The 21,643-nt window shown below is 43.3% G+C and overlaps 1 protein-coding gene across 11 annotated transcripts in view; it reads left to right on the top strand.

Moving 5' to 3' along the window:
• spopla (speckle type BTB/POZ protein like a) overlaps nt 1-21,643 on the top strand; it is a 325,679-nt gene that overhangs the window by 229,250 nt on the left and 74,786 nt on the right. For all 11 annotated transcript variants that reach the window (XM_068035024.1, XM_068035015.1, XM_068035014.1 and 8 more), the window contains one exon: nt 20,385-20,518. In XM_068035024.1, the coding sequence (XP_067891125.1) occupies nt 20,441-20,518 (78 nt within the window). In that variant the 5' untranslated portion in view covers nt 20,385-20,440. The remainder of the gene's footprint in view (nt 1-20,384; nt 20,519-21,643) is intronic.

Raw genomic sequence — 21,643 nt, 5'->3', positions numbered from 1 at the left:
GTTCTGCCACTCACCTGGCTGAGGTGATGGACAATAGGGACACTTGGAAGGTAAACATGAAACAATTGGAAGACTATGCTTGTAAATTTAAAATGGGTTTATTGGAACAACCTTTTGAAAATTTAAAGCTGAGTTGTTCTGGTGGATCTTCTTGCTGTAGTCTAAACATTTTTTTTAGAAATGTGTATTTCTGTATATGCTTGGAAAAAAAATTTTTTTTTTTTCATTTTGTATTTTATTATTTCATTCTGCTAGGGGAGGAGGTGTCACGGTCCTGCACTTTTTTTCCAGAATACGCGGTTTGCCTGTAAGGCTTGCAAGGGATCAGTATTGCTTTAAGAGCCGGCAAGCCTTAGGAAGGTGCATTTTTGTTGCCTTAGAAACAGCCATTTGCAGACTGTGATTAAAAGGGTGCATTCTCGATACCATAGAAACAGCCACTGGGAGTGAGCCTGATGCGATACATTTGTTCCAATTCAGTTTGAACTGTCAGTTAGTAAGACAGTTTGTCCTAACTGAACACAGACAGAAGACACAGACATCTGTGGTGTCAGCACTGAAAAATAGCTCTCAACCATTTAAACTGAAGGAAATAGGATTTTTGTCTGTTTAATTATTATCTCTCGAAATTCTAAAAAGCCAAGACACAGATCTCTGGTAATTTAAATTGAAGAAAGGGAAGTTAGACTGTGACAATCTTTTATCCCTCAAAAACTCTAAAGTCAGATTGATTCTGTTGAAAGTGTTTGCAAGTCGTTAATTGTTGAAATTCGCTGGACTTCGAACACTATTCTGTGAGGGACTTTGAACACCATTGTGCAAGGGACTTCGAACACCCTTGGACTGTAAATTTGCAAGGACTCTATTTTTCTATTTTTAAATGTTCATAGTGTTTAAGAATTTAGTTCTTTTAATTCAAGAGTTAATTTGTTGGTTTAAAAACACCTGGTTTGGTTAGCCTCATTCGGGGGCTAATAGACAGTACAATTTGGCTTGGTCTTTAATTTGGAAAGTTTTAAATGATATGTTAGGCGATCTATGGAGCAACGGGATTGAATTGTCAGTGCGTCTCTCCCATCACAATCAGAATCATATATTTTGATTAGGGGCTTTCACAGGAGCAGTCGGTCATAACACTTGGCACTAGTATGGCGCGAATGTTACTTGCCATTTATCAGCCCAAGACTGAATTTTGTCCAGGTTTTGCTTCACGGACTGCTTCAGTGTCTGAGGAGTTGTGAATGGTGCTGAACACTCTGCAATCGTCAGGGAACATCCCCACTTCTGACCTTATGATGGAGGGAAGGTCTTGATGAAGTAGCTGAAGATTGTTGGGCTGAGGAACTCTTGCAATGATGTCATGGGGCTTAGATATTTGGACTCCAACAACCACAGCCATCTTCCTTTTGTACAAGGTATGACTAACCAGTGGAGAGTTTTCCTCCTGATTCCCATTGACTTCAATTTTGCTACGGCTCCTTGATGCCACACTTGGTCAAATGCTGCCTTGATGTTGAGGGTAGTCACTCTCACCTCACGTCATGTTTAGACCAAGGCTGTAATGAAGACTGGATTCGAGTGGCACGGGCAGAACTCAAACTTGGCATCATTGAGCATGTTATTGCTATATAAGTGCTGCTTGATAGCACTGTCAGTGACACTTTCCATCGCTTTGCTAATGATCAAGAGTAGACTGATGTGGAGGTGATTGGCCAGATTGGATTTGTCCTACTTTTTGATGTCGGGCCATACCATTTTTTCACTGTCGAGTAGATGCTAGTGTTGTAGCTGGACTGGCAAGGGCCGCGGCTAATTTGGGAGCACAAGTCTTCAGTACTACTGCTGGGATGTTGCTGGGGCCCAAAGCCTTTGCAGATATCCCGTGGAGTGAATTGAACTGGCTGAAGACTGGCATCTGTTATGCTGAGGACCTCAGGAGGAGGCCACGATGGATCATCCACTTGGCACTTCTGGCTGAAGATGGTTGCAAATGCTTCAGCCTTGTCTTTTGCCCTGAAGTGCCTGGCTCCCCCATCATTGAGGGTGGAGATGCTTGTGGAGCCGCCTCCTCTGGTTAGTTGTTTAATTGTTCACCATTTACGACTGGATGTGGCAGGACTGCAGAGCTTTGATCTGATCGGTTGCTTGTGGAATTACTTAGCCATGTTAATCACATACTGCTTCTCCTATTTAGCATGCATGTAGTCCTGTGTTGTAGCTTCACCAGGTTGGCACCTCATTTTTAGGTATGTCTGGTGCTGTTCCTGGCATGCACTCCTCATTGAAGCAGAAATGGACTTAGCTTTATTTGTCAGCCTGTGGGAACTTCAAATAAATAGTTTATTTTCTGAAATGTCAGTAAGACTCGTTACACAGTGGCTTCACTCATAAGATTATCTAATTTCTTGGACTTATTCAAGGTCACTTGATCAAACAAGAGAAGTTTTTCTATGTTTGATCAAAATCACCTTCTTCTGGACGTAGTGGGCTGCCTTTTTGTTTGAGCACTAATAGCACAAGGAAATTAACTCATTTGGTTGAACCACAACAGGACTTGGTGTAGTAGTTTTATGCAGAAAAAATTAGAGGTTATGATTATAGAGTAAAGAAACGATTAAGTGCAACTTATTTAGCATTAAAGATAATTGCTTAGAAGTGTAATGAATCAGTCATGATTTAACAAGAATTAAAGGGTTTTTTGAAAAAAAACTTTATTAATGACTACTGGTTTGCTGAGCAAGTTAAATTATATTTTCTTATGGAATCCTGGAATTTTATACAACAGAAAAAAATCTTTTTGCTATTCTTGGTGTTTTGACCTCTTGCATATTCTTGATTTTAATTCTTTCTTCTTTTTCTTTTGGGCCTCCTTATCTCGAGAGACAATGGATACGCGCCTGGAGGTGGTCAGTGGTTTGTGAAGCAGCGCCTGGAGTGGCTATAAAGGCCAATTCTGGAGTGACAGGCTCTTCCACAGGTGCTGCAGAGAAATTTGTTTGTTGGGGCTGTTGCACAGTTGGCTCTCCCCTTGCGCCTCTGTCTTTTTTCCTGCCAACTACTAAGTCTCTTCGACTCGCCACAATTTAGCCCTGTCTTTATGGCTGCCCGCCAGCTCTGGCGAATGCTGGCAACTGACTCCCACGACTTTGAACACCATTGTGCAAGGGACTTCGAACACCCTTGGACTGTAAATTTGCAAGGACTCTATTTTTCTATTTTTAAATGTTCATAGTGTTTAAGAATTTAGTTCTTTTAATTCAAGAGTTAATTTGTTGGTTTAAAAACACCTGGTTTGGTTAGCCTCATTCGGGGGCTAATAGACAGTACAATTTGGCTTGGTCTTTAATTTGGAAAGTTTTAAATGATATGTTAGGCGATCTATGGAGCAACGGGATTGAATTGTCAGTGCGTCTCTCCCATCACAATCAGAATCATATATTTTGATTAGGGGCTTTCACAGGAGCAGTCGGTCATAACACTTGGCACTAGTATGGCGCGAATGTTACTTGCCATTTATCAGCCCAAGACTGAATTTTGTCCAGGTTTTGCTTCACGGACTGCTTCAGTGTCTGAGGAGTTGTGAATGGTGCTGAACACTCTGCAATCGTCAGGGAACATCCCCACTTCTGACCTTATGATGGAGGGAAGGTCTTGATGAAGTAGCTGAAGATTGTTGGGCTGAGGAACTCTTGCAATGATGTCATGGGGCTTAGATATTTGGACTCCAACAACCACAGCCATCTTCCTTTTGTACAAGGTATGACTAACCAGTGGAGAGTTTTCCTCCTGATTCCCATTGACTTCAATTTTGCTACGGCTCCTTGATGCCACACTTGGTCAAATGCTGCCTTGATGTTGAGGGTAGTCACTCTCACCTCACGTCATGTTTAGACCAAGGCTGTAATGAAGACTGGATTCGAGTGGCACGGGCAGAACTCAAACTTGGCATCATTGAGCATGTTATTGCTGTATAAGTGCTGCTTGATAGCACTGTCAGTGACACCTTCCATCGCTTTGCTAATGATCAAGAGTAGACTGATGTGGAGGTGATTGGCCAGATTGGATTTGTCCTACTTTTTGATGTCGGGCCATACCATTTTTTCACTGTCGAGTAGATGCTAGTGTTGTAGCTGTACTGGCAAGGGCCGCGGCTAATTTGGGAGCACAAGTCTTCAGTACTACTGCTGGGATGTTGCCGGGGCCCAAAGCCTTTGCAAATATCCCGTGGAGTGAATTGAACTGGCTGAAGACTGGCATCTGTTATGCTGAGGACCTCAGGAGGAGGCCACGATGGATCATCCACTTGGCACTTCTGGCTGAAGATGGTTGCAAATGCTTCAGCCTTGTCTTTTGCCCTGAAGTGCCTGGCTCCCCCATCATTGAGGGTGGAGATGCTTGTGGAGCCGCCTCCTCTGGTTAGTTGTTTAATTGTTCACCATTTACGACTGGATGTGGCAGGACTGCAGAGCTTTGATCTGATCGGTTGCTTGTGGAATTACTTAGCCATGTTAATCACATACTGCTTCTCCTATTTAGCATGCATGTAGTCCTGTGTTGTAGCTTCACCAGGTTGGCACCTCATTTTTAGGTATGTCTGGTGCTGTTCCTGGCATGCACTCCTCATTGAAGCAGAAATGGACTTAGCTTTATTTGTCAGCCTGTGGGAACTTCAAATAAATAGTTTATTTTCTGAAATGTCAGTAAGACTCGTTACACAGTGGCTTCACTCATAAGATTATCTAATTTCTTGGACTTATTCAAGGTCACTTGATCAAACAAGAGAAGTTTTTCTATGTTTGATCAAAATCACCTTCTTCTGGACGTAGTGGGCTGCCTTTTTGTTTGAGCACTAATAGCACAAGGAAATTAACTCATTTGGTTGAACCACAACAGGACTTGGTGTAGTAGTTTTATGCAGAAAAAATTAGAGGTTATGATTATAGAGTAAAGAAACGATTAAGTGCAACTTATTTAGCATTAAACATAATTGCTTAGAAGTGTAATGAATCAGTCATGATTTAACAAGAATTAAAGGGTTTTTTGAAAAAAAACTTTATTAATGACTACTGGTTTGCTGAGCAAGTTAAATTATATTTTCTTATGGAATCCTGGAATTTTATACAACAGAAAAAAATCTTTTTGCTATTCTTGGTGTTTTGACCTCTTGCATATTCTTGATTTTAATTGCTCCACCATTTATGGCCATGCCTTCAGCTACCCAGCCCCTGAGCTCCGGAATTCCCTCCCTAAAACACTCTGTCTCTCTCTATACCTTTCTTTCCTCCTTTAAGGCGGCGCAGTGGTTAGCACCGCAGCCTCACAGCTCCAGGGACCCGGGTTAAATTCTGGGTACTGCCTGTGCGGAGTTTGCAAGTTCTCCCTGTGATCACGTGGGTTTTCGCCGGGTGCTCCGGTTTCCTCCCACTGCCAAAGACTTGCAGGTGATAGGTAAATTGGCCATTGTAAATTGCCCCTAGTGTAGGTATGTGGTAGGGAATATGGAATTACTGTAGGGTTAGTATAAATGGGTGGTTCTTGGTCGGCACAGACTCGGTGGGCCAAAGGGCCTGTTTCAGTGCTGTATCTCTAAATAAAAAAAAAGACGCTGCTTAAAACCTACCTCTTTGACCAAGCTTTTGGCCATCTGTCCTGATATCTCCTTATCTGGCTCAATGTCGGAGTTTATTTGATAATGCTCCTGTGAAGCGCCTTGGATGTTTTACAATGTAAAAGGTGCTATATTTAAATGCAAATTGTTATTTTCTTTTTATGTAAATCAGTATATTTATAGTAGGCTGTTCCAATAAAAATTACAAAACCTTTGGTAAAGTTTCGCTTGTTAGCTATGGCTCAGTTGGCAGCACTCTCGCCTGTGAGTCACAAGGTTCTGGGTTCAAGTCTCATTCCAGGGCCTGAGCACAAAATTGAAAGCTGACACTCCAGTGCAGTACTGAGGAAATACTGCACTGTCTGAGGTGCTGACTCGGAGGAGGCGCTAAATCAAGGCCCCGCCTGCCTGCGCGAGTGGATGTAAAAGATCCTGTGGTACAATTTGAAAGAGGAGCAGGGGAATCATCCCCAGTGTCGTGGCCAATATTTATCCCTCAATCAATATCACAAACGCAGATTATCTGGTCATTATCACATTGCTGTTTGTGGGAATTTGCTTTGCACAAATTGGTTACATTTCCTACATTTCAACAGTGACTACACTTCAAAAGTACTTCATTGGCTGTAAAGCGCTTTGCGACATCTGGTGGTCGTGAAAAGTGCTATATAAATGCAGGTCTTTTCTTTTATAAGATAGCAACATTTTTGGCCACATTCTGCTCTACTTTTCACATGAACAGTGGTTTGCTGCAGCTCATTGATTCCAGCCATTCACTTGAAACATTTGGTTGACATTTTCTAGTTTTAACATTTGCAGAGCATGTCTAGGAACCTTTGCAATGATTACTTTTAAAACGTTACTTTTCTAGTTCTAGTGTCTGCGTGAAAAATTAGTGAACTGAATTTTACTGGTGGACCCACCAGATGTTGTTTCAATGATGTAGACTACTCATTAAAATCCATCCCTTTGGCAAAGTCATGAGTTCTATTGACCTCTTGATCACAATTCTTGCACAGTAGACTGTAATCCCAAGTGTAAATAGCCCAGATTCCACACAATGGACGATAACAGAGTTCTTTTTTGTGGGTTTCCTGGTCTACTGTTGGACCAAATACATCCCTCGTGGGCCTTTAAACATACAGAGCTGATTCTATGCATTATTATGCTTGCTTCCAGACACAAAATAGAATCGTGGTGTGAACATGAACATGCATGGGTTCTTCTTAGCATCAAATTCTTTGGCTTGCTCAATGCATTCATTCATGTAATGTGACACAATTGTATTAAGAACAGAAGAAGGTTATCCATGGTTGATCTGTATCTTGTCTCTATTTGCCTTTCCTTCATATCCCTTAATAACCTTGCCTAACAAAAATCTGTCAATCTCAATTTTTGGATTTTCAATTGACCTCACTTCAACAGCTTTTTGGGGAGAGAGTTTCAGACTGCTGCTGTTTGCATACTGAAGTACTTCCTGACCCCACCCCCTAACAGCCTGGCTCTAATTTTGAGGTTATGCCCACTTGTTCTGTGATGTTCCCTAGTTCATCCCCAAACCAGATGGCAGTATAAGCATGTGAATGGCACCATTCTGCTGAGACTGGAAGAAAAATAAGTAAGCTGAAAAATATTGTTAGTTTAACTTGTCTCGAAGAATTGGTCCTGAAGTTTTACCCATCTGCACATGTTTCTTCCACTGCAATGAAATATCTCTTTTTGTTTACATGGAACATTTATGCCAGTCTAGGCAATTGTTTCCTATGGGAATAAAATGCTAAGCAAACACATCAACAAATAGTTGTTCGTGAATTGGGTAGTAGAATCTCCCTCCTGGTGTTGCTGTCTGACACATGCAGGTGGGGAAACAGCCTCTTCTCATGCCGTGGCCCTTGGGCTGACAAGCAGTAGACTTCCCTCCAGGTTTCCTCGAGTAATAACATAGCTACTTGAGACAGTTTGTTTCTCTAAATATTTACTTGATCTACCAACTTGAGGTGTTGACAATTCTGTGTTGTATGCATTTCCTATTGTCAGCTTTTGATATAGTTCTGTTATGTGAAATTATGTTAGTTTTAGAAGTATGGGCTTCCTCATTCCTTGAGAAGTTTAGCCTCCCTGTGCTACTGACACTATCCTTGATTCTATTACTGACCTGGTGCTGCTCACAACTGCCTTAATTTGTATGTACTCCACTCTGATCGAGAAATTAGGTTGCGTCTATATCACGACAATGTGTATGTGGGCGGCGCAGTGGTTTGCACCGCAGCCTCACAGCTCCAGGGACCCGGGTTCAATTCTGGGTACTGCCTGTGTGGAGTTTGCAAGTTCTCCCTGTGACCGTGTGGGTTTTCACCGGGTGCTCCGGTTTCCTCCCACAGCCAAAGACTTGCAGGTGATAGGTAAATTGGCCATTGTAAATTGCCCCTAGTGTAGGTAGGTGGTAGGGAATATGGGATCGCTGTAGGATTAGTATAAATGGGTGGTTGTTGGTCGGCACAGACTCGGTGGGCCGAAGCGCCTGTTTCAGTGCTGTATCTATAAATAAATAAATAAAATAAAAATAAAACAAACATTACTTTCAACCAATTGTAAATGCAGTCTTGGGGAACAGTTCAGAATAAATAATTTTGCACTGCTGTGTGGGACGTTGGTTGACTAAAAATGACAGGACTATGTGCAAATTTCTTCTGTTTTCCTAGTTAATTTAGTTCCCTTTTCCAGATGATTGCAATTCCTATTTGAAAGCTTACAATTCTTGTAACAAGCATGTTTGTTTGTGCCTCTGCATGTATAAACTAGCTTTATAACCATATGGCAGATGCTGATTGTGGACTTAACAGCCATATGCATTTTACAGGTGTAAAACTGGTGCATAAATATCCAATATGGTGGACGATGCACTTCCAGTGTGGAATTTACATGCGCATGCCACCCACCATATTGGATACTTATGCACCAGTTTTACACCTGTTAAATGCATATGGCCCTTAAGTCCACAATCAGCATCTGCCATATGGTTATAAAGCTAGTTTATACATGCAGAGGTGGGTGGCTGGCATGATGGGTGGCATGTGCATGTAAATTCCGCACTGGAAGTGCATCGTCCACCATATTGGTAAAGGCAGAAAAATAGTTGTCTAGAACCCACATGTCTAGAACCCACACTCGAAACACCCTTTGTGTACTCTTTGCATATCCAAAGGTACGCTTTGCAAAGTTGGTGTGCTCTGAAGGCAGCTGGATCGTATGAGACCTTACCCATGATCCTTAGAGACGGCTGGACGTCGCCAACTAAAAACTAAGTTTTTAACGAAAATACTTCATCTGAACATGGAGCTGGAAGGAGCAGGGATGCTTCTTCTGAGTCCATTGCCGTCTTGAAGACTGTTCCCAACTTTTCCTACCCACAAGTTTCTTCCAGGTTCACTGCACTGGATCTGAGAAAGACAAATCAGGATTTTTCTTAATGGTGATAGACTAGGAGCTTTGGTGGAGCAGAGAGCTTTGGGTGCCTGTGAACACAACCATGGCATCCAGCTTGCAGTTTCACTTAAATGTGACCGAATATTGAAGGTGCCTCGGGCCTACGCATTCCAACGCTCGTATCAATCCTATCCACAAGTTGGTGCAAGCTAATTGCTAGGCCACTGTGTTAACTTGATCTATTTATTTGTTATATTAGCTGTCAGTGCCTGATTGTAAATCTTTTCGATTACTTTGTATCTTCCGCTTATATGAGTAACAGTTCTGGTAGAGCCAGCTGTAAGTGCCTGTTATTTTGAGAGTTTGAAGTTGTTCTTTGCAAATAAACTATTAAAATAATGCAAATATGCATTTCGTGGAGGTTAGTATAAACAAATATATTGAGTTCCCAGTTCACTTCTGTTAGCTTTAGGCCTCATATGCTGAATGCTAAACTGCTTCCCCTCTCTTTTGTTTATGTTGTTCATGTACTGTATTAATAATACATGTCATAATTCTTCTATTAAAGAAATCAGTCCATTGCACCACTTCATCTTGAATGTCTTTTTTTCATTTGATCGTGGGATGTGGCACTGGCAAGGCCAGCATTTATTGTCCATCCCTAATTTCCTTTGAGAGGGTGGTGGTGAATTGCCTTCTTGAAGTGCTGAAGTCCAAGTGGTGTAGGTACACCCACAGTTCTGTAAGGGAGGGAGTTCCAGGATTTTGACCCAGTGGCAGTGAAGGAGGGGAATTTGCAGGTGGTGGTGTCCCCATGCTGGAGGTCAAGGGTTTGGAAGTTGAATGAGCCTTGTCGAGTTGCTGCTATGTATTTTGTAGATGGGACACACTGCTGCTACTGTGGGTTGGTGATGGATGGGGTGCCAACCAAGCGGGCTGCTTTGTATTGGATAGTGTCGAGCTTCTTGAGAATTGCTGGAGCTGCACTCATCCAGGCAAGTGGGGAGTATTCCATCACACTTCTGACTTGTGCCTTGTAGATGGTGAGCAGACTTTGGTGGGTCAGGAGGCGAGTTGCTCACTACAGAATTCCCAGCTTCTGACCCAGCTCTTGTAGCCACAGTATTTGCGTGGCTGATACAGTTAAGTTTCTGGTCAATTGTAACCCCATGATGTTGATGGTGGGGCATTCAGCGATGTTTACGCCATTGAATGTAAAGGGGAGATGGTTAGATTTTCTCTTGTTGGGTATGGACATTGCCTGGTACTTGTGTGGCACAAATGTTACTTGCCATTAATCAGCCCAAACCTGAATGTTGTCCAAGTCTTGCTGCATGCGGGCATGGACGACTTCAGTATCTGAAGAGCTACAAATGGTACTGAACACTGTGCAATTATCATCCCCACTTGTGATCTTATGTTGGAGGGAAGCAACTCAAGATGGTTGGGCCTAGGACTTTTAGATTTCCTTTTATGTTGGCTTCCAGACTCCTCTCATGCATACTCTTTACTTCTCTTATTAGTACTTCTCATTAGTTTTTTCACCTTCCCTCTGAACTTTCTATATTCAGCCTGGTTCTCACTTGTATTATCAATCACATATCTATCATATGCACCCTTTTTCTGCTTCATCTTGCTCTCTATTTCTTTTGTCATCCAGGAAGCTCTGGGCTTTTTATCCTACCTTTTCCCCCTCATGGGAAGGTACCTCAACTGTACCTGAACCGTCTCCTCTTTTAAAGGCAGCCCATTTTTCTGTTACAGTTTTGCCTGTCTGTCTTTGATTCCAGTTTACTTGGGCCAGATCTGTTCTCACCGGACTGAAATTGGCCCACCCTTAGTTAATTATTTTTATTCCAGTTTGCTGCTTGTCCTTTTCCATAGCTAGCCTAAAATTTATGATACTATAAACACTGTCCCCTAAATGTTCTCCAACTGCCACTTGATCAACTTGACCCAACCTCATTCCCCAAAACCAGATCCAACAGTGGCTCCTTCCTCATTGGGCTGGAAATATACAGATGGAGAAAATTCTCCTGAATGCACTTCAGAAACTCTTTTTCCCCCTTCCCCCCCGCAACGCTTTGCACTATTACTATCCCAGTCTATATTAGGATAATTAAAGGCCCCCATTATAACTACTCTATATACTCCATACAATATGGTATGCTCTACCTCTGTTTGATTGAGGTGTACAAGATTATGACTGGTTTAGACAAGGTACACAAATAAAAGCTGCTCCCATTAGTTGATGGTACAAGGATTAGGGGGCACATACTTAGGATTCTGGGCAAGAGATGCAGGTGGAGTGTGAGGAAGAACTTTTTACACAGCGAGTGGTAATGACCGTTTAACTTGCTGACTATGCGATGGTGGAAGCGGAGAGGCATGATTTCAAAAGGAAATTGGATGGGCACTTGAGGGAAATAAACTTGCAGGGCTGTGGGGATACAGCGGGGCATGGGACTGACTGAAACATAGAAAATAGGAGCAGGAGTAGGCCATTCGGCCTTTCGGGCCTGCTCCGTCATTCAGAAAAGATCATGGCTGATCGTCTAATTTAGTACCCTATTCCCACTTTTTCCCCGTATCCCTTGATCCCTTTGGCATTAAGAAATATATCTATCTCCTTCTTGAATATATTTAATGCTTTGGCCTCCACTGCCTTCTGCGGTGGAGAATTCCACAGGTTCACCACCCTTTGAGTGAAGAAATTTCTCCTCATCTCGATTCTAAATGGCATACCCCATATCCTTAGACTGTGACCCCTGGTTCTGGCCTCCGCAGCCATCGGGAACATCCTCCCTGCATCTAGTCTGTCTAGTCCTGTTAAAATTTTATAGGTTTCTATGAGATCCCCTCTCATTCTTCTAAACTCTAGTGAATATAGGGCTAGTCGACCTCATCTCTCCTCATACGTCAATCCTGCCATCCCAGGAATCAGCATAGTAAATCTTCTTTGCACTCCCCTCCATGGCGAGAATATCCTTTATCAGATAAGGAGACCAAAACTGCACACAATACTCCAGATGTGGTCTCCCCAAGGCCCTGTATAACTGAATAAGACATCCTTGCTCCTGTACTCAAATCCTCTTGCGATGAAGGACAACATACCATTCACCTTCCTAATAGCTTGCTGCACCTGAGTGCTTGTTTTCAGTGACTGGTGTACAAGGACACCCAGGTCTCGTTGCACCTCCCCCTTTCCCAATCTATCACCATTTAGATAATCTGTCTTTCTGTTTTTACAACCAAAGTGGATAACCTCACATTTATCCACGTTGTACTGCATCTGCCATGCATTTGCCCACTCACCTAACTTGTGCAAATCACATTGGATCCTCATGAGGATCCTCCTCACAGCTCACATTCCCCGCCCCCCGCCCCCCCCGCTTTGTGTCATCTAGAAACTTGGAAATGTTACATTTAGTTCCTTCACCCAAGTCATTAATATATATTGTGAATAGCTGGGGCCCAAGCACTGCTCCCTGCGGTACCCCACTAGTCACTGCCTGCCATCCGGAAAAAGACCCGTTTGTTCCTACTCACTGTTTCCTGTCTGTCAACCAGTTCTCAATCCATGCCAGTATATTACCCCCAATCCCATGTGCTTTAATTCTGCACACTAACCTCTTATGTGGGACCTTATCAAAAGCTTTCTGAAAATCCAAATACACTACATCCATTGGTTCTCCCTTATCTATTCTACTAGTTACATCCTCAAAAAAACTCCAGTAGATTTGTTAAGCATGATTTCCCTTTCGTAAACCCATGCTGGCTTTGCCCAATCCCGTTTATGCTTTCCAGGTGTTCTGCTATCTCATCCTTTATAATAGACTCTTGCATTTTCCCCACTACTGATGTAAGGCTCACTGGTCTGTAGTTCCCTGTGTTTTTTCTCTCCCTCCTTTTTTAAATCGAGGGGTTACATTTGCCACCCTCCAATCTGTAGGAATTGCTCCAGAGTCGATATAGTTTTGGAAGATGATCATCAATGCATCCACTATTTCCAGGGCCACTTCCTTTCGTACTCTGGAATGTAGCTTATCAGGCCCTGGAGATTTGTCAGCCTTTAATCCGATTAATTTCCCTAGCACTTTTTTTTTTTAAGTAATACTGATTTCCTTCAGTTCCTCCCTCTCATTAAGACCCTTGGTTCTCTAACATTTCTGCGAGGTTATTTGTGTCCTCCTTTGTGATGTCAGAACCAAAGTATGTGTTTAATTATTCTGCCATTTCTTTGCTCCCCATTATAATTTCCCCCATTTTGACTGTAAGGGACCTATATTTATCTTCACTAATCTTTTTCTCTTCACATATTTATAGAAGCTTTTACAGTCAGTTTTTATGTTCCTGGCAAGTTTGCACTTATACTCTATTTTCCCCAGCTTAATCAACCTCTTTGTCCTCCTTTACTGAATTCTAAATTGCTCCCAATCCTCAGACTTGCTGCTTTTTCTGGCAATTTTAAGTGCTTTCTCTTTGGATCTAATACTATCCCTAATTGCTTTTGTGAGCCACCGTTGAGCCACCTTTCTGGTTTTATTTTTGCAGCAGACAGGAATGAATAATTGTTGTAATTCATGCACACATTCTTTAAATATTATCCATTGCCTATCCACCGTCAACCCTTTTAGTAAAGTTCCCCAATCTACCATGGCCAACTCGTGCCTCATACCTTCATAGTTTCCTTCATTTAGAATCAGGACCCTAGTTTTGGAATCAACTTCTTCACTCTCCATCTTCATGAAGAATTCTATCATGTTGTGGTCGCTCCTCCCCAAGGGACCATGCACAACAAGATTGTTAATTAAGTAAAAGCAAAATACTGCGGATGCTGGAAATCTGAAACAAAAACAAGAAATGCTGGAATCACTCAGCAGGTCTGGCAGCATCTGTGGAAAGAGAAGCAGAGTTAACGTTTCGGGTCAGTGACACTTCTTCGGAACTGACAAATATTAGAAAAGTCACAGATTATAAACAAGTTAGATGGGGGTGGGGCAAGAGATAACAAAGGAGAAGGTGCAGATTGGACCAGGCCACATAGCTGACCAAAAGGTCATGGAGAACAGGCAAACAATATGTTAATGGTGTGTTGAAAGACAAAGCATTAGTACAGATTAGGTATGAATACACTGAATATTGAACAGCAGCAAGTGCAAACCTGAAGAAAAACAGCCTGAAAAAAACAGTGGGTAAGCAAACTGAACAAACTAAGATGAAATGAAATAAATGCAAAAAAAAGATTGTAAAAAATGTAAAAAGGAATGTTAAAAAAAAAAAGGAAGAAAAAATAACTAAAAATGAAAGTAAAATGGGAGGCTCTGAAATTATTGAACTCAATGTTCAGTCCGGCAGGCTGTAGTGTGCCTAATCGGTAGATGAGATGCTGTTCCTCGAGCTTGCGTTGATGTTCACTGGAACACTGCAGCAATCCCAGGACAGAGATGTGAGCATGAGAGCAGGGGGGAGTGTTGAAATGGCAAGCAACCGGAAGCTCAGGGTCCTGCTTGCGGACTGAGCGGAGATGTTCCGCAAAGCGGTCACCCAGTCTGCGCTTGGTCTCCCCAAAAGTAGAGGAGACCACACTGTGAGCAGCGAATACAGTATACTACATTGAAAGAAGTACAAGTAAAGATTGTTAATTAATCCTTTCTCATTGCACAATACCCAGTCTAGGATAGCCTGTTCTCTAGTTGGTTCCTCAATGTATTGGTCTAAAAACCATCACATACACACTCCAGGAAATCCTCCTCCACAGTATTATTCGTAATTTGGTTTGTCCAATCTATATGTAGATTAAATTCACCCATGATTACTGTTGTATCCTTATTGTATGCGTCTTTAATTTTCTGTTTAATGCCATCCCTTACATCTCCATTGGATTTGGTAGTCTTGAGTCGTTGATACCCAGAGTAAACCTCCAGACTGGATTGCTTTCGAGAGCTGCATGGACTTCAAGCGAGAATGGCCTCTTTCTGTGCTATTTTGACTCTAGATTTTGCAACTCTTGCATATTTGTCCCTCTATATCTTTCTCACTAGTTGGTGGCCGAGCGAATACACCCAGTAGTGTTATGGTATCTCTATTGTCCCTTTGTTTTAACCAAATAGATTCTGGGTATCAACGACTCAAGACTACCAAATTATTGTTCACACATAGCACGTTTATTCAGCATTTCAAAATCTTATCTTCAACAGAGATTATACTCATGCGTCCACGTAAGCTAGGTTACTTGAATTCATCCGACAGTCGGAACGGATCAGATGATCAGTCCTCCCCTTCCGATTCTCCAAATAGTTGATCAGACTACTTAGTCCTGTGCTAGCTCGCTAGCACTTCGGAGCACGCTTTCTTATACCCTGTTTCGTGCATGCCGCCTGCGTGATCAGCTCAGGATGGGCTGGACCTGACTACCCGATGCACAGTGATTGGTCGGTCAGCTGTTGCTAACGCCGCGGGTGCACTATGTTAGCCACAGTCGGTCACCCTTTCACAGGTTTTGACATCTGCTTATTTTTGGTAGCCTTTTCCCTCACGTTTCAACCACGTTGCATAGCTGGTTCTTTGTTCTCCAGCCCTTGTCTGATAACAAGGCATTACCTCACTCCGCCGACCCCCGGTGTCCAAACAACCAGCCCACATGGCGAGTCTGTTACAAACTTAGCAGTAGGTTAGATATGTCTTCATCAGACCTTGAAGGTGTTAGTATATCCACTTCCCCATTAGCAGTTCAGTTACACCACATTGCTGTCTCAGCACATATCCTACTTCTCTGCTGTGGACTTGTTTACGACTTTTAGCTGCACACGCTACTTCCCCACGTACCAGGTTACATACAGTTCACAGGTTGGATGGTGGTCACCTACAGAGCTCCAGCCAAGCATTTAGTTCTATCATCCTATTTCTCAACTCGCTAGCATGTGGCACTGGGAGTAATCTGGAAATTACTACCTTTTGAGGCCCTGCTTACTTGTCTCCTTCCGAGCACCCTACAATCTGCCTACAGGACCTCAATCCCTCTTTTTCCCTATGTCATTGGTACTGGTATAGACTGTAATTGCTGGCTGTTCACCCTCCCCTCTGAGTGCTCTGCAGCCACTCACTGGCATTCTTAACCCTTGCACCACGAAGGCAATATACTCTCCTGGATAAAATGCTAGTTAGGCCACAGCTGGAGTACTGCACCACACGATAGGAAGGATGTTATTGTACTGGAGAGGGTGCAGAGGAGATTCCCCAGGATGTTGCCTGGGCTGGAGCATTTCGGCTATAAAGAGAGACTGGATAGGATAGGGTTGTTTTCTTTCGAGCAGAGAAGGCTGAGGGGGGATCTGATTGAGGTATACAAAATTCTGAGGGGCACAGATAGGAAGAAACTTTTTCCCTTAGCGGAGGTGTCAATAACCAGGGGGGTAGATTTAAGGTCAGAGGCAGGAGGTTTGGAGGGGATTTGAGGAAAAGTCTTTTCACCCAGAGGGTGGTTGAAGTCTGGAACACACTGCCTGAAGGGGTGGTAGAGGCAGGAACCCTCACAACATTTAGGAAGTATTTAGATGAGCACCTGAAATGCCATAGCATCCAAGGCTACGGGCCAATTGCTGGAAAATGGGATTAGAATAGTTAGGTGCTTGATGGCCAGCATGGACACGATGGGCCGAAGGGCCTGTTTCTGTGCTGTATAACTCTATGGATCTAGGTCTGCGGCTGCAGAAAAGCCTGTCTGTCCCCGACAGTATTGCTTTTCCAATCTTCCTCCTGCCCCTGTATAGCTGAACCATCCGTGGTGCCGTTGAGTTCACTCTGGCTACATTTTTCAGATGAGCCATCGCTCTTGCAAGTATTCAGAACTGAACGCTGGTTGGAGAGTGAGATGCACTCAGGGTACTCCTGCTTTGCCTGCCTGGTCCCTCTTCCCTGCTTGGCGGTCACCCATTCCCCCTCTGCTTGGGCTCTCAAGTTGCAGGGTGACCACATCCAAATATGTGCTAACCACGAAACACAGCCTCACAGATACCCCGCGGTGATGCCAGCTGCTGCTCAGGCTCCAAGACCTGGAACTCGAGCTGCTCCAGTTGACATTTCCTGCGCATGTAGTTGTCCAGGACACTGGAAGGGTCCTGGAGTTCCCGCATGGAAAGGGATATGCACTCCACGGGACCGCGATGTTCCTGCCATGCCTCTATCATAACATAAATTTGAACAAAGTTAACAATCAATTGCTGTGTTAGTAGTGTGTCTAATAGTCTGTGGGAAATCCATTTGTTAATGGTTGGCACAAAGATTTCTTCAAGCCTCTTTTGTTCTGCACATTGGATCTGAGCAAGGTAAATTAGAGTATTTTCTAAAAGGTGCGAGACTAGGAACTGTGGGAAAACAAAAGGGGACAAAAATGTTTTCCTTTTATCTTGAGGGATTTGGAATTCAAAAGAGAATGTGATGCTTCAGTGGTATATAACTTTGGTGAGACACCATCTGGAATACTGCATTCAGATTTGGGCACTGAACCTCAGCAAAGCTATATTGGACTTGGAAATGGTAGAGTGCAGATTCACCAGAATGATACTGGGGTTATATTAAGAGGACAAGTTGCATTAACTTGGCTTGTATTCCCTTGAATTTAGTCCAAGGCCCAACCATCTTCAGCTGCTTCATCAATGACCTTCCCTCCATCACAAGCTCAGAAGTGGGGATGTTTGCTGATTGCACAATGTTCAGCACCATTCATTACTCGTAGATACTGAAGCAACCCATGTCCAGATGTAGCAAGACCTGGACAACATCCAGGCTTGCGCTGGTAAGTGGCAAGTAACATTAGTTACTTGGGCGGCAAAGTGGCGCAGTCGTTAGCACCGCAGCCTCACAGCTCCAGCGACCCGGGTTCAATTCTGGATACTGCCTGTGTGGAGTTTGCAAGTTCTCCCTGTGTCTGCGTGGGTTTCCTCCGGTTTCCTCCCACATGCCAAAGACTTGCAGGTTGATAGGTAAATTGGCCATTATAAATTGCCCCTAGTATAAGTAGGTGGTAGGGAAATATAGGGACAGGTGGGGATGTGGTAGGATATGGAATTAGTGTAGGATTGGTATAAATGGGTGGTTGATGGTCGGCACAGACTCGGTGGGCCGAAGGGCCTGTTTCAGTGCTGTATCTCTTTTTAAAAAAAAAATTAGTGCCACTCAAGTGCCAGGCAATAACCACCTCAAACACGAGAGAATCTAACCATCTTCCCTTGATGTTCAGTGGCATTACCATCACTAATTCCCCCACTGTTAACATCCTGGGGGTTACCATTGACCAGAAACTGAACTGGACCAGCCACATAGCTGTGGCTACAAGAGCAGGTCAGAGTCTAGGAATTCTATGGCGACTAGCTGATCTCCTGACTCCCCAATGCCTGTCCACCGTCTACGAGGCGCAAGTCAGGAGTGTGATGGAATATTCTCCACTTGCCTGGATGGGTATAGCTCCAACAACACTTGAGAAGCTCGACATCATCGAGGATGAAGCAGCCCACTTGATTCCACCACCGACACACAGGAGCAGCAGTGTGTGCCATCTACAAGATGCACTGCAACAACCCGCCATGGCTCCTTGGACAGCAGCTTCCAAACCCACGGCCTCTGCCACCAAGAAGGACAAGGGCAACAGATGCACGGGAACACCACTACCTGCAAGTTCCCCTCCAAGTCACACACCATCCTGACTTGGAACTGTATTGCCATTCTTTCACTGTCGCTGGCTCAAAATCCTGGAATGCCCTTCCTAACAGCACTGTTGGTGTACCTATTCCCAAGGACTGCAGCAGTCAAGCAGGCAGCTCACCATCACGTTCTCGAGGGCAATTTGGGATGGGCAATAAATGCTGGCCTAGCCAGTGACACTCACATCCAATGAACGAATTTCATAGATAGTTGAGGGTGAAAAAAATTAAGGGGTAAGATAGGGTAGCTACAGAGAAACTATTTCCTCTGGCGATGGAGTCAAGAACAATGGAGCATAATCTTAAAATTAGAGCTGGTCATTTCAGAGTGAAATCAGGAAGCACTTTTTCACAGAAAGGATTGTGGAAATTGGACCTTGCTTCCACAAGAGGTTGTGGCTGCTGGGTCGATTTGAAATTTTTAAGACTTGATGGATTTTTGTTAGGTAAGGGTATCAAAAGATATGGAACAAAGACAGATAAATGGAGTTGATGGGATAGAAGGTAATATATTTGCATGCATTAAGGATTGGTTAGCAGGCAGAAAACAGAGAGTAGGAATAAACGGGTCATTCTCGCATTGGCAGGCTGTGACTAGTGGGGTACCACAGGGATCAGTGCTTGGGCCCCAGCAGTTCACAATATATATCACTGATTTGGATGTTGGGATCAAATGTATTTCCAAGTGCGCAGATGACACAAAACTAGGGAATGTGTGTTGTGAGGAAGATGCAAAGCGGCTTCTAGGGGATTTGGACAGACTTAGTGAGTGGGCACGAACATTGCAGATGGAATATAATATGGAAAAATGTGAGGTTATCCTCTTTGGTAGGAGGAACAGATGTGCAGAATATTTCTTAAATGGTAAGAGATCAGAAGGTGTAGATGTACAATGGGACCTCTGGGTGTCCTCATCAATAAGTCACTGAAAGCTAACATGCTGGTGCAGCAAGCAATTAAGAAGGCTAATGGTATGTTAGCCTTTATCACAAGAGGATTTGAATACAGGAGTAGTGAAGTCTTGCTTCAATTGTACAGAACCGTGGTTAGACCACATCTGGAGTACTGTGTGCAGTTTTAGTCCTCTTTCCTTCGGGAGGATATTATTACCATAGAGGGAGTGCAACGAAAGTTCGCCAGACTTGTTCCCAGGATGGTGGGACTGTACTATGAAGAGAGATTGGGGAAACCCAGCCTGTATTCTGTAGAGTTTTGAAGGATGAGAGGTGATCTCATTGAAACCTACAAAATACTTAAAGGGATAGACAGGGTAGATGCAGGTAAGATGTTTCCCTTGGTTGGGGAGTCGAGAACCAGGGGACACAATTTCAAAATAAGGAAGAAGTCACTTAGGACAGAGATGAGGAGAAATTTCTTTACTCAGAGGGTTGTGAATCTTAGGAATTCTCTACCCCAGAGTGCTGAGAAGCTCAGTCATTGAGTATGTTTAAAGCAGAGATTGACAGATTTCTAAATACAAATGGCATAATGGGGTATGAGGATAGTGTGGGAGAAAGGCATTGAAGTTGGATGATCAGCCATGATTATATTGATTGACGGGGCAGGCTCAATGGGCTTAATGGCCTACTCCTGCTCCTATGTTCCTATATATGTTTAGAAGCTGGTGATTTAATTGTGTTTCATTGCAGGAGAAACTCTGAAATCGCCTGTGGCATCAAGGTTCAAAACGACTGGCAAGCTGGCGATGTCAAGGGTGCCAACTCCCCCTCCGCCTGGAGAAATGTCCAGTGGACCTGTGGCAGAGAGTTGGTGTTACACGCAGGTACTGTACATCCCAGTGCTTCCGCACTTAATTATTAATTTGTAGGAGTGCTACCTTGTTTCTCTGGAAAAGATAAGCAACAAATTTGAGCATTGTAATATCCAATTTACTTCTTGCTTCAAAAATTGGAGTCGTTTTACTTTATATCACAGATCATCATGAAGAGAGATAGCATAATATGTAAGCTTAAAAATTTGCTGCAGTGTATATGCCAAAGATTCCCAAATGGGTGCACAAGCATTTATGATTTGGTCTAGAAGTCAAATCTCATTGGGGTAAATACTCATGTTTTTTTCATCGATGTCGTTCAGAATCAATCGGGAAACATGGAGATTGCCAAGCAGGTGATCCCTATAGCCAAGACTTTGCCAGTGATGGAGGGCCTGGTATGGGTACTGCTGAGGGACAGGCCAAGCCTTTGCAGTCCTCGTCACCGGCTTACTGTTCCTCAGCCTTCCATTCAGCCTATCAGAGTAAGAGTGTTTAGTACTGACCCCAAGAAGTTGCGGTGGAGTTGCCAAGAAGAATGTAAAAGGAAAGAAACTATAGTCGTGGAGCACAGACAAACCTGAGAGCTGAGGCAAAGGCTTGTTGGGGGCTGGGTATGTCAACATGATCATGCTGTAAAAGGAGATGACAGTTTGTGCTAGTAATCGCAATGCCATTTGTTCCTCAGAGCATGTATTAATTCACAAATGTTGGAATGCACAACACTTAAAGGAACCGATTTCCTCAGTCTGAGCCTGAGTGAGGAGTATACTGACAGTTGTATCTTAAAGTTTATTTTGATGCAGTGTGATTTATGATCAGTGAATTACACAATTGGAAACCATCAAATTAAGAGAAAAGCCGAGGCTTAAACACTAAATCAAAGAGGAAGAAGACGATTGAACAACCTCGCACTAGTCAAAACATAGACGAAGGACTTGCCATACATATTGGGCACAAGAATTTTCGTGAAAATGGTTTAAAATTCTACACTGTTGTGAGCTTAAATAATCTTCTAATATCTAGCCTAATGAAGCCATCCTCACAGGACTTGCATCCTCTCATTTGAGCTACAGGTAAAAGTATTTATTAAAAACTGAGTGGCAGTGGATAGCTTGAGGAGAGTACTGGGCTGCC

This window comes from Heterodontus francisci, chromosome 7, assembly GCF_036365525.1.
Source record: "Heterodontus francisci isolate sHetFra1 chromosome 7, sHetFra1.hap1, whole genome shotgun sequence".
NCBI lineage: Eukaryota > Metazoa > Chordata > Chondrichthyes > Heterodontiformes > Heterodontidae > Heterodontus > Heterodontus francisci.
The sequence above is the reverse complement of the archived record's forward strand: the minus strand, read 5'-3'. Positions and strand labels throughout refer to the sequence as shown.